We start from the raw sequence: 14020 nt of genomic DNA on the forward strand, positions 1-14020 counted from the left end.
ATTTTGGCAGATTCAGCAATTAATTTACAGTTCCACTTGATTTATTGCTTCAGCCATTACTTTGAAGGCATTTGGATGTTGTAGGTCTTAAGGTATTTAACAGTTTAGTCTTTTAGCAGGTTAAAAACCGGCTGCCAATCGGGTGCTGTAGATAATCAGTTCTGCATGCCTTTGCTGGCGATCGCGGCAGTTTTTAGGACAGTCTCTTAGATTATACTGTTCAAGTTTTAGCCGCAAGTCAACTTCTCTCGCAGGCCTGTCCGCTTTTCTGTTCACGGTCGGGCTGACTCTGATCCCGACCAGGCTTTCTCTGTTTTCTCCCCCCACCGGGTTGACTGTTCCCGGTTGGGCTGAAGACTCGGCCTCTGTCGGTGGCTCTCTGGACCTGTCCGTGGCCTACACGGTACTAGGCCCTCACCTGACGTCTGTGGCTGCTACTGGGGCTGGCCGTGGGCTACACGGTCCTCTTGTCGGTGGCTTCTCTGGACCTGTCCATGGCCTTCACGGTACTAGGCCCCCACCCGACGTCTGTGGCTGCTGCTTGGGCTTGGCTGTGGGCTGCACAGCCCTGGATACATTCCAGGTAAGCTGACACCGTGCTTGGTGACCCTTACTGCCCCTGCTTGTTTTCCTAGCTCTTCCCTGAGCTATTGCTTCCCGTTCCTACCTTTTTTCTTTTTGGCGCCAATTCAAAGCCATTTGGCTTGGTGCTGTTCCACTTGTTTCCAAATACTACTTCTATTTTTAACTTTTGTTTTCGATTCTTCTTGCTGGCCTTGTTCTTATCTTCGATCTTTTATCCTCGTCGCCAATTGTTGTGTATTCGGATGCTTTGAACAGTCTTGAATAAAGGCTCGGACACGGGAGGAATCATACAAGCTTCTTTACTGCAGGACGCCACCTCCAGTCTCCCCCTGCTCACTTGCCCAAGATATCACAAGACACCAATTACTTATCTTAATTATCCCATACCTAACACTCCTCCCCCTTTAACTCCATTTCACCTGTACGGTATATGCTCTTTTCCTACTATTGTGCGCTTGTGATTTTAATTTAGCATTAGTCCTTTCATTTCAGTTTGACTTGACAAATACCATACCTGTTCTTTTATTCCCTTTACAATAAAATGGCAAGTACATTGCTATTGTTATGTGTTTATTATTATTATTGGTTTAATATTGTTATAGGTTTTTATTGTCATGTGTTCTAAGATACAATGAGGAATTTTTTTTTGCATGCTATGCAGTCAAAACATACCATACACGAGTACATTCAAGGCATACACAAGTACAGCGAGTAGTTTTAGTTTAGTGATACAGTATGGATACAGGCCCTTCGGCTAACCAAGTCCACACCAATCATCGATCACCCGTTCACACTAGTCCTCTGTTATCCACTATCGCATCAACTTCCTACACATTAGCGGCTATTTATATGGGGAAATTAATCTGTAAACCCACATGTCTTTGGAATGTGGGTGGAAACTGGAACCCAAGAGGAAACCCAAATGATCACAGGGAAAACGTGCAAACTCCATACAGACAGAGCCCGAGATCTGGACTGAACCCTTTACGCAAAGAGAAAAATAACCAGAATGCAGGGTAGAGTGCTAGATTTTGGTTTATTATTGTCACATGTACTAACATTCATGTGAAAACCTTTGTTTCGCAAGCTATCCAAGCAGATCAGATATAACGTACATAAATGCAATCGTCAAACTCCAATACAATAGATAGATCAAAGGGAAAGATATAGTGTGCAGAATATAGTTCTCAGCATTGTAGTGCATTATAGTGCGTCAGTTCCAGAGACAAAATCTACTGTCTTCAATGGGGTAGAGGTGAATCAAACCATACCTTCGCTTATGGAAGGACCAGTCAAAAGCCTGGTAACTAGAGCCAGGATTTTGCTATAAATGCCATGTGCCTTTTCATGCCTTTTTTGGTGATTTCACCAAGATAATGCCTTTTTCACGATCGAGTGCCTAAATCAACCTTTAGTTGCCATTTTGCTAAAAGGTCGTGCTAATTTCTCTAATTGTACCGTGATTACAATGACTTTTTCTATGTTAACATGTTAATATTAAGTATGGTGTGGCGGCGCCTATTGGCAGTGGTTCGACTACAGTCCGTCTGTCTTTTATTAAATTTTTGTCTCGTTAAATGTATGTCTTGACTAGTTTTTATTATTTTTCTTTAGCTGTGTATATGTGGGGGGTGGGGTGGGGAAACCGTTAGTCTCTTCCCTGTACGGGGACCCGACTTTTTCCCTGTCCGGTCTCCGGTGTCGTTGGGCCTAACATCGTGGAGCCTGCGGCGGCCTCGGGCCGGGACCAACCTTAGGGCTCCAGTCGCGGAGCCTGCGGACCTGACATTGCGGAGATGCCCGTCTTTGGAGCGGGAAGAGCTGTGGTTGTTTTTCCGAGGCAGCATGAAAGCATGTAGTTAGGGTGCACCATCACCAGTCTCTCAAACCAGTTCATGAAGGGTGGATGTCAGTAGGGCACGCTACCTTACATTTATACAGTATAGTAATGATAGTGGTCTTTATGAAGCAGGTGGTGACCTCAGAATTGAGTAATGAGAGGTTAAAGATCTCTGTGAAAGTTGATCCACACAGGTGCTGAAGACATGGCAGATCCAGAAGATGCAGCCAGGGACTCCTTACTAGTTTATTTCTGCAAATTTACTCTCGGGAAAGCCGATCTTACGTCTGCCACAGTAAGACGAGGTTAAATCCTCCTGACAGATGGTCTGCCCAGTTCCTGAAGATGCAGCTGGCAACTCCATCCAGACCAGTCGCCTTTCATGGGTTCACTCTTAGGAAGGCCGATCTTGCATTTTCCACAATAACAATATATACAGGCTCACCCGAGGATGTTGTGCAAGATTATTTCATTCCACTGACCTTCTGTTCAAAGCGAGCATAGAATGCATTGTGTTTATCAGGAGGAGCTTTGTTGTTCTAGCAATATTGCCTGACTTCAGTTTGTTATCCTAGGATTCTAGCTTGGCTTGGAATTTCCTCGGCATCCTTTATGAGTTTGTGTTGGTCATATGTAGATTACCAATGCTGGATCGTTCGACTTGAATGCTGCAGGCTTGGCCTTCACCTGGGAATGGACCTCATGGTTCAGTTTTGGTCTCCAAATCTGAGGAAAGACATTCTTGCCATAGAGGGAGTACAGAGAAGGTTCACCAGACTGATTTCTGGGATGTCAGGTCTTTCATATGAAGAAAGACTAGATAGACTCGGCTTGTACTCGCTAGAATTTAGGAGATTGAGGGGTGATCTTATAGAAACGTACAAAATTCTTAAGGTGTTGGACAGGCTAGATGCAGGAAGATTGTTCCAGATGATGGGGAAATCCAGAACAAGGGGTCACAGTTTAAGGATAAGGGGGAAATCTTTTAGGACCGAGATAAGAAAAACATTTTTCACACAGAGAGTGGTGAATCTCTGGAATTCTCTGCCACAGAAGGTAGTTAAGGCCAGTTCATTGGCTATATTTAAGAGGGAGTTAGATGTGGCCCTTGTGGCTAAAGGGATCAGGGGGTATGGAGAGAAGGAAGGTACAGGATACTGAGTTGGATGATCAGCCATGATCATGTTGAATAGCTGGCTCGAAGGGCCGAATGGCCTACTCCTGCACCTATTTTCTATGTTTCTATCCATGGTTTCCAGTTGGGGAACACTCGTAATGTCTTCTTTGGCATGCAGTCCTCTAAACACTTACTGATGAGGTCTGTGCCAGCAGTGCATACTCATTCAGGATTGTCACAGTCCTCGAATATGGATCATTCCGTCGACTCAAGGGAGTCTCGAAGGATGTTATCTGTTTCCTCAAACTAACACTGTACAGAACCACTCTTGTTCATGTTAGGACCGAAAGAAATGACTTTCTTTTAATAAAGGCAAGATGTTCTGTAAATCAGAATATGGGAAGAGTGGATTTTTCTCCACTAAGATAGAGGAAGAAATTGCAGGTGTCTTTTGAAGTTTGGAATGGAAGTTCTGCTTTGTTTCTGTCTCATATACAACAAATAAATGCGAAGCAGATAGAGAGCTTCCCAACATTCTCAACAAAGTTCATCTCTTTACATTTTGCTGCATTTCTATTATTTTCTGTTGGACTTCACAACTGTTTCACAAAAGTAGTTCCTTATTATTTGCATTGATGCACTTAAATGTTTAGTTCAGTGAATTACAACATTATCTTTGATTTTATGGAGCCTCACTTTGTTTCAATCTGGATTATACACTGGATTGCAGTTGTGTGATGACTGGAGTTACAAAACAATTGCAATCCAAATATCCCAAGCTATATTTTATACATTCTGTTTTTGAACTATATTGACTAATTGTTACTCAAACTACAGCACTGTCAGTTCAAGAAGCTGCAAATGAACTGTTGTGAAATATTGTGACTGTTTAAAGATATAACTAAACTTGATGTAATTATTCCAGGATCCTGTGGAACACACGCCACGTATCTGAGACCTATGTATCCCACTAAAACGTTTCCCAATCATTACACAATTGTCACGGTAAGTTTTTCATTTAAGCCACAGTGACTTTCTGTCAAGTTTCCATTCTGCGTGTAACTTTGAAAATTAGATTATAAAAACTGCAGCGCAGGCACAGTAGTAAGCAAGTTAGTCAGTGGACATTATCTTAGTCATCCTCAGTGACTCAGCTTGCTGCCATGGATACACTAAATAATGGAAACATGGAAAAAATCTTGAAATTTCCTATTTCACTTTAATTTTAGGATATTGCCAATATTTAGGAATTTGTACCCCACCTAGGTTGGCTTTGGATGATAAAAAATTATACTGTGCAGGAGCTATAGAACTTCTGTGGGGCTATTGCAGTGTCACAGTGATTCTAGAAAATATCTATCTTCACAAAATCAGGAAAGCAGTTAAAAATCATAACTCGTGGCCTTTAGTTTATGCCCATTTTGATTGCATCCAAGTTATTTGAAATAATGCAAACAGCAAAATTAAAAAAAATATTGAATTGCAAATAAAACCACTAATGCTGGATATGTAAAACAGCTTGAAAGGTTGCTGGAATTTTGGATGGAGAAACAGAGTTCTGATGAAATAATGTTATTCTGAGAAATTGACTCTATTTCATGCCCCATAGAAATTAGCTCTAGTCTTCTCTGAATATTTGCAACATTCTCTACTTTTATTTCCATTTTATCTGTAAATAGATAAAATAGATATCCATCAAGGGACAGGTTTTGAAATATGCTCATTGCAGAATGCAGATTACTTACTTATTTTCCAAGGTCTCGCCTCCAAAGTACTCTCCCACCAGATTTAGAGTTTTAAGACACCAGTTCTGCAGGAAGTCCCTTGCATTAGAAGCAAACCTTTCCCCACAGGAAGAGTGACTGTTCTCATCTCCTCTGCAGCCTGGAGATCAACGTCTGGGGATCTAAGCATTCCCTATCATGTAACTATTCAAATGATTGATAATTGTACTTGCCTTCATCCTACCCGGGCAGCTCATCCTCGACATGCACCATACTCTGAGCGGAAAACTTGCCCCTCGAATCCCCTTTAATTCTTTCCATTCTCATCTTAAACCTAGGCCCTCTAATTTCGGACTTCCCATTCCTAGGAGAAAGACAGTGCCAACGTACCCGTCTATGTCCATCATAATTTAATGAATATCTATAATGTCACCCAAAAGCCTCCCTCACTCCAGAGAAAAGTTTCTGCCTATCCAAACTCTCCTTTAACTCAAGTCCTCCAGTCCAGGCGGCATCCTTGCGAATCTTTGCTGCACCATCACTAGCATAATCACATCATTCCTATAGCGTGTCATCACAAACTGCATACAATACCAGATCTGTGAGCAAAACTGCACAGGGAGTATGATCAATTTAATATTTTGTAAATTGTAATATGACACCGCAACTCTTGTACTCAATTTTACGGCCAATTAAGTCAAACATATTATTTGTGTTCTTCAACTTTTGAGGAATAATGTACTTGTATTCTAAGTTTTTTTTGTTCAAAACAACTTCCATTCACCACGTGTGACTTGGTCTTGTTTAATCTTCCAAAATGCATCACTTTGCATTTGTCTGAGTTAAATTCCATCTCCCATTCCTTGGTTCTCTTTCTAAGTTGATCAATGTTCTTCTGTAACCTTAGACGACCTTCTTCACTGACCATTAATTATAATATTAACATAAACGTTAGTGTCATCTGCAAGATCCTTAAACATGCTACCTACTTTTGAACCCAAAATCTAAATATATATGAACAACAGGGCACCCAGCACTGGTCGCTGTGGTGCACTCCTGTTTACATGCCTGTTCAATTTGAGAACAACCCTCTATTACTACCTTCTGCCTCCTTCCACTAGGTCAACTTTGTACCCTTTTGGTCAGCTCACCCATGTGTTTTTACCTTCCAGACTCACCTACCATAGAGTACCTTATCAAAGGTCTTACTAAACTCCATGTAGACAACATCTACTATAGTGTACTTATTAATCCTCTTGATCACCCCTTTAAAAAACTCAAACAAATATTTTGACTGAAAGTCAAACTATTGACTCCAGATTGCATCAGAAGCCATTCGCAATCATATATCTGGCAAAATCTAACAATATAATAATTCTCATTCCTTCCTGATCCCCCACCTTAACTTGCTTCCATATAATTGCCCTATGTTGAAATAATTATGAATTCAATTAATCTTAAGTCAATGTATTTTTATTTCAAGTTAATGCACTTTTTTTAGGGGCAGTATGCAGAGACACATGGCATAGTTGACAACAACATGTACGATTACAAATTAGACATGTCCTTCTCCCTCTCTGGTACTGAAAAGAGCAATCCAGTTTGGTGGGGGGGGCAGCCAGTAAGTATAATATTAATATTTCTGTATTACGTAATTAGAAATTGGTATGTTTCAAGCCCGTTCTGGATATCTAAGGTTAATGCATGTGGAATAATAAATGTTAGTGTCTCAATTGTGACTGACATGTCATTGTGTATTATCTATTGATGGTAAAAAGTTATAAAGTACAAACATTAGTAATAATATAGTAAATACTAGAAACGCAATGCAGGTCAGTCAGCATTTAAAAAAAGCTATCACATTTTTACTTATTAAACCGTGTTTTGTTTAAGATGCTGATTACCTTCCTGGTATTGTTATGATACTTATTTCAGATTTTCTAAATCGATTAATTTTGTTTTTCAATTTACTGAGAAAGTGAGGCTTTGTTTGTAGGTGAAGGGCTACATGTACTGGGTTAGCTAAAGATAAATTCTATTTTAAATTCTATTTAAAATACAATTTAAAACCTAATTTTCCTGTTAATCCAAAAATTTGTGAGTTATTTCTAAACTATACATAAATAAAATACATTAGATATACTGGGATGATTTACTGGCTTTTTAACTCTGGGGTCTCACAAGGAATGATTCACACTAATGAGATAGAAATTCCCAATTCTTGTGGTGTTCCATGCGACAGATATTTGAGCGAGCTTAATGTTTGTATTTGCTTAGCACTTTCAGGTCAATATGCTACACCTAAGATGGGGTACAATATCATTGATCTGTCATTTTCAGAATAATGGTTCCAATAGAGGGATTTTCAAAATGGGACCACATGTTTGGAAAGCTTACCATTGCATGCCTAATATAATGCTCACTGCACACACTATTTATTTACTCTGGTAAATAATGAAATTATCAATAACATCAGAACCTACTTCCATCAAAATGAATGAGTATTCTTGCATATATGAATATTCTTGCATATACAGTAAAGTTGTGTCTGCATAGAACTCACTGTCTAGCGCAATGGGGGATAGTCCGCATGAATATAATTGGAAGCTGTAAATACTAGCAGAAGAGGCTATGGATGATGGTCAAAATGATGCTTTTGCATCACCGAATGTTGTAATCAAGCATGTTTCCAGTTAGAACTCTCTCTGCTTTTCTGCCGCACATAATTAGGGATCTTCTGTGTGGGTAACAATGACGAGAATCAGTTTTCTCTATTGACATTCAATGCCTTTATCATGGCATATTAGAATTATTCAATGGGTCCAAAATTGTCACGTGCACTAACGTACAGTGAAATTCTTATATTGCATCCAGATCAGTAAGATTATTGCTGTACATAAGTACAATCCCCAGTTAAACACATAGAGTTGCCTACATTACAAAATGAAATGTACTTCAATTCTAACTTCAAGACAACCTATATTCTTCTTCTATCTATTACATAACTAAAACTCTGATCTTGTGCTCCTCCGGTTTACATGGTTTTTCAATTTGCGCACAAACGGTAAGCGATAGCGCTATGATTTCTCGTCACCTTACTCACCATTCTCTTGTGCTGCAAGTGCAACAAGTTTTGTTCCGATTTATGGTATATTTTTAAAGTTATTAAAGTTTTAAAAAATCTTAAAAATTTGTGCATGCACAGATTGGTCTCTTCTCCTGTCAGTCAGCGTGCGCAGATTGGTCTCCTTTCCTGTGTCAATGCCACGGCCGGAACAGCCCCTTCCTGCACCGCGGCCTCTCCCGCCTCACTCACAAACTCCTCTCTCCCCTTCTCACAGTAAATGTCTACGGTCTTCCCCACCACCGGCAGCGGCCGCAGTGGGGGTTCAGTGGAGGCCCTGGTCCAGTCTCTCTCTCCCTCACTCACTCACCCCTGTCCCCTACCTGCCCTCTGTGCAATGGTGGTCATGTTTACATGTCCCGCCGGGTGATTGGCTGCGACCATCAGTATCCTCCGCCAACGCTGCGGTAACTCACCCTCACGGCCATCTCGGTGGACATATTCTCCACCAGCTCACCGAAACACGTGGTGCCCACCGTGACGAACACCGACTCCAACCCCACCCTGTAGCCCAGCCCGGCCTGGCTTGGCGGCGACACCGAGCAGGCAGGCAGGTAGGCGGATGGGCAGGGCGGGGACGGGCGGGGACGGGCCGAGAGGTTTGTAGGTTAAATGTGTAGGAAGGAACTGCAGATGCTGGTTTAAACTGATGAGAGATACAAAAAGCTGGAGTAACTTTGTAGGTCGGACAGCATTGCTTCTTCTTCTGAAGGGTCTCAACCCAAAACGTCACCTATTCCTTTTCTCCAGAAATGCTGTCTGACCCGCTGAGTTATTCCAGCTTTTTGTGTCTATCCTAGGTTTGTAGGCTAATAGGCTTCGGTAAAATTGTAAAATTGTAAATTGTCCCTAGTTTGTGTACGTCGGTGTTAAGTGTGTGTTAAGCTGGTCAGCGCGGACTCAGTGTACCGAAGGGCCTATATATGTGCTGTATCTCTAAACTAAACTAAACTAAACTAAACTGGTGGAGGTATTTCAGAGAGGCAGTGTTGATCTTTATATAGTGCATCATCATGGCACCTACTACTCAGACAAAGCCAAGGACTACCTCAATCTGTGATGGGGCCAGTAAACTGCCAGCTCACCTGTCGTAATGTGTACCTGGACGTACCCCAATGTGGGCTTTTGGGAAAGTAAGATGAGTGCCCCTGTGACTGGGTCCTGGAATCTCTGCTGCCATAATAATTTTCATAGGAATCATTGATCACATAAGAGTGTACTAATTTTGCTTATGTTCTTCTCATAGTTGTGGCTGACAGCCATGTATCAGGGCCTGAAAGCAGGCACCTTCTTCTGGCCTGGATCGGATGTTAAAATTAATGGAACGTACCCAAACAAATATGTAAATTACAATTCGTAAGTATCACTACACAGGAAATAAAGCAGAGAGACTTGAAAATATGTTGGTAAATGACAAAACGAACATTGTAGTAAATCTTGTGGTAAGGCTTGTCCACATTTAGATCAAATCATTGATATTTTTTGTTAACATTTCAACATTTTCTGTTAATTGATTTTGCAATCAGAAAATGTCAATATTCACTGCAAGTCGGGGGTCAGTGTGCTCAGATCAATTGGAGCCAGGTGTTGATTCATTGAGAGGCAGTCTATTTTCTGCATGATGAATCACATTTTATAAATGTAGTGGTGTAGGGAGTGGTAGGTCTTTTTTTTAAATCAAGTTTTCATTTAACTTATGAAGACATTTATTTTTTAGGATTTAATTTCACCCTAACTTTGGACTGAATACCTAAGGTTTACATTTTCATTATTCTTCACTGAATGAAACTATAAACTCAGAAGGTTAAGAAATTCGAAGCCGAACACTGATGTTCACAGTGGGATTACATTGTAAAGTGGGAATGTGGAGTGTTGGTTTGTCAGTTTGTTTGTTGGTTTCTTATTTGCTCCCCATCTGTGGAGTTTGTAGAATACGACTGAAGACAAACTAGTGGATATCAGAACATTATTTTTTAATGTTTCTGAAGGCTTTGTGACAAAGGTATATTTAAAATTGCAAATTCACTGTCTACGCTACCCATGAATACATTCACCTCTCGCTTTGCTGGAATTAGAGGGCAGCAAATATTGTTGTTACAGTCTCATGTAGTTAATAAATGAATAATAAATATTAATTAATGTGGAGTGCATTTGAAACAGTTCTTTTTTAATTGAATACCTTTCTAATGACTGGTAAAACGCTGCTGAATGTCTAAAGCAAATCCCAAATCTCATAACAAATCACAATTGAAAGCAAGCTGCTGTGTATCACTTTGAATAGGATTACTTTGACCATTTTAAAATAGAAGTAAGTGGAAATACGTTTAAAAAATAATTACTATCATGGTGTTACCCGATTGTCTTTACGAAGAGAAACCAATGGCAGAAGATAAATCTTGACAAAGTGACATCCAATACAAACAGCAGAGTTTAATAAGAATTAAGTTTGGACAACTGTGTTTGCAAATGTAGAAAGATTTACCATGTTTTTCACAAGACAATGCCAAGACATTGTGTGCTGGCCGTGCCAGGTTTTTCAGCACATTGGGTATTGAGTTGGCCTTCACTGGAAACACTGGCCTTCAGTTGGAAACAGGCCCTTTGGCTCACTGAGTCCGTGCTGACCTGCAATCACCCCATACACTAGCATTATTCTCCACACTCTGGACAATTTACAATTTTACCGAAGCCAATTAACCTATAAACCTCCACGTCTTTGGAGACGAGTGTTCTCACCTAGCAAACAGCTAACAGTGGCCTGTTTCCTTAATCGTCATTACTTTGTGCATATCTTTCATTCATTTGTTCTATATCTCTATATCACGGTCTATATCTCTCATTTTCCTTTCCCCTGGCTCTAGTCTGAAAAAGGGTATCTCCAGGAATGCTGCCTGACCCGCTGAGTTACTCCAGCATTTTGTGTCTATCTTTTGTTTTATGGAGTCACATGTCCTTTTCTGAAGAGCTGTGCAAATAATTGAACGTAATTGAACATTGTGCAAAGTAAGCAAATATCCCACTTGTCTATAAAGCAACTGAAGATATTTAGGCCTTGAATACTGTCGTGAGGAACTCCTCTTGCAATATCCTAGGGCTGAGATTATTGATTTCCAGCAACCACAACCACCTTCATGTGCATGTAGATTAATTCTAACTGGTAGAATTAATTTTCCCTTAGACTCTCACTGGCCTGTGGAATGCTACTAAGGGAGATCACTCTCTCCTCCTCTCAGTAATTCAGTTATTTAATTCAGTTTGGACCAAATCTGTGATAACTTCTGGGGATGGGTGGTTCAGACATTTGAGAGTTTCAGACATATTAAAGTTTCTACCACAAGGGAAGCAGCTGTTCAGAAAGTTACTCACCAGTACCCTCGCAAGGATAAGAGATGGGCAATAAATGTTGGCTCTGCCAGCATAATCGACATTCTGTAAATGAATCAATTAGTATACAATGCGTGTTATTTGAAAAATGTTTGCCCTGTAAATAAGCCCTAAAGTGAGACATCACTGTTGCTGTTGGATGGACAATGGATTGATGATAATGAGGTGGAACCAAATATTGATGGGCAATCTTTACCAGGTCAGTCTGGTGTGGTATGTACCTACAACAGATGTTCTCTAGTACAAACTAATTTGTAGGCCCCTCGGTCCTACTAAGTAAGTTTTGGAGTGGCTAGTGGATAATTGTACTCAATGTATCATAACATCAACAATGTAAGCAAATGTTTATCTTGAATTTTTTTTGGTCTCATTTATTCACATAACTCTTTGTATTTTCAGATCAATTCCATTTGAAGATAGAGTGTTGACTATTTTGAAATGGTTAGGTTTACCTGAATCTGAGCGGTAATTTTTTTCTTTGACATTTAACTTTATTATTAATAATATATACTTGACCATGTTATGTTCCATTATTCATTCTGATCTCCTTGGCTTTAGTTCTTCCATTCACAAATAAATAGGCTTCACTGTCCTCCAAAACATACTCCTCAGCCTCTGTTTTCTTCTTTTTGTCTTTGCGTGTCAATTCTTGTAATGTGCTTCCTTTTTCACATGTTATGCCTGATGTCTACATTTATGTTTAAATTTTACTTTCTTTGCTGCTACACATCAGCCTTCCTGCTATATCATAGTCACAGAGTATCATAGTCACATAGCACATAAATAGGCCCGTAGGCCCACTTAGCTAGCATTGAACATCAATCCGACACTAAATTCATTTAAATCTTCCCAGATAGAAACATAGAAACATAGAAAATAGGTGCAGATGGAGGCCATTCGGCCCTTCGAGCCAGCACCGCCATTCATTGCGATCATGGCTGATCGTCCCCAATCAATTACCCGTGCCTGCCTTCTCCCCATATCCCTTGATTCCACTAGCCCCTAGAGCTCTATCTAACTCTCTCTTAAATCCATCCAGTGATTTGACCTCCACTGCCCTCTGTGGCAGGGAATTCCCCAAATTCAGAACTCTCTGGGTGAAAAAGTTTTTTCTCACCTCGTAAATGACCTCCCCTTTATTCTAAGACTGTGGCCCCTGGTTCTAGTCTCGCCCAACAATGGGAACATTTTTCCTGCATCTAGCTTGTCCAGTCCTTTTATAATTTTATATGTTTCTATCAGAAATCCCCTCATCCTTCTAAACTCCAGTGAATACAAGCCTAGTCTTTTCAATCTTTCCTCATATGACAGTCCCGCCATCCCAGGGATCAATCTCGTGAACCTACGCTGCACTGCCTCAATCACAAGGATGTCCTTCCTCAAATTAGGGGACCAAAACTGTACGCAATACTCCAGATGTGGTCTTACCAGAGCCCAATACAACTGCAGAAGAACCTCTCTACTCCTATACTGAAATCCTCTTGTTATGAAGGCCAACCATCCATTAGCTTTCTTCACTGCCTGCTGTACTTTCAGTGACCTGTGTGTACAAGGACACCCAGGTCTCGCTGTACCTCCCCCTTACCTAACCCCATTGAGATAATAATCTGCCCCCTTGTTTTTGCCACCAAAGTGGATAACCTCACATTTATCTATAATACCCTCAACGCCCTGGGTTCTGCCACTTACCAACACACTAGTGGTAATTTACAGAGGCCAATTAACGTATCAACCTGCACATCTTTGGGATGTGAAAGGCAACAGATCCCAGGGATCACATTTAAACTCCACTCAGACAGCTCTGGAGGTCAGGGGGTGACAGGAACTGTGAGACAGTGGCTCCACTAGCTGTGACACTGCACCAACATTTCCTATCCTGGATTCAGCCTGTCCCAGTCCTCCCCTGTCTATAGTTCCAGATATGCCATTCTTTCTCAGGACCCAATCTATACCAAATGAAGGGAAAAAGAGAAAGTGAAAATATAAACATACAGAGCATGTTGAAGGAAAAGATGAGGGCAAAAAGAAAGAACTAAAGACAAAGAAAGAAACATCATGAGTCTGGGAGATATATAAAAGAGAGGGGGTAAAAACACCAGGGAGCATCACAGATAGAGATAAGAATGAGAAGAAACATGTATGATTTAGAGAGGGAATGAGAGGGGGGCATACATTGACAGATATAGAACATTACAAGGAGAGTATATGAGATAAGTTGTATGATTGAGATGGGAAGAGAGATGCAA

At 40.6% G+C, this 14020-nt stretch overlaps 1 protein-coding gene across 1 annotated transcript in view; it reads left to right on the plus strand.

Moving 5' to 3' along the window:
- The window catches only part of LOC116973324 (ectonucleotide pyrophosphatase/phosphodiesterase family member 3-like), a 74075-nt gene that overhangs the window by 21076 nt on the left and 38979 nt on the right, over positions 1 to 14020 (plus strand). The window contains exons 6-9 of the mRNA XM_033021282.1: positions 4468 to 4547; positions 6768 to 6887; positions 9637 to 9746; positions 12174 to 12239. Coding sequence (XP_032877173.1) covers positions 4468 to 4547; positions 6768 to 6887; positions 9637 to 9746; positions 12174 to 12239 — 376 coding nt within the window. The remainder of the gene's footprint in view (positions 1 to 4467; positions 4548 to 6767; positions 6888 to 9636; positions 9747 to 12173; positions 12240 to 14020) is intronic.

Source organism: Amblyraja radiata, chromosome 5, assembly GCF_010909765.2.
Source record: "Amblyraja radiata isolate CabotCenter1 chromosome 5, sAmbRad1.1.pri, whole genome shotgun sequence".
In the NCBI taxonomy this organism is placed as follows: domain Eukaryota; kingdom Metazoa; phylum Chordata; class Chondrichthyes; order Rajiformes; family Rajidae; genus Amblyraja; species Amblyraja radiata.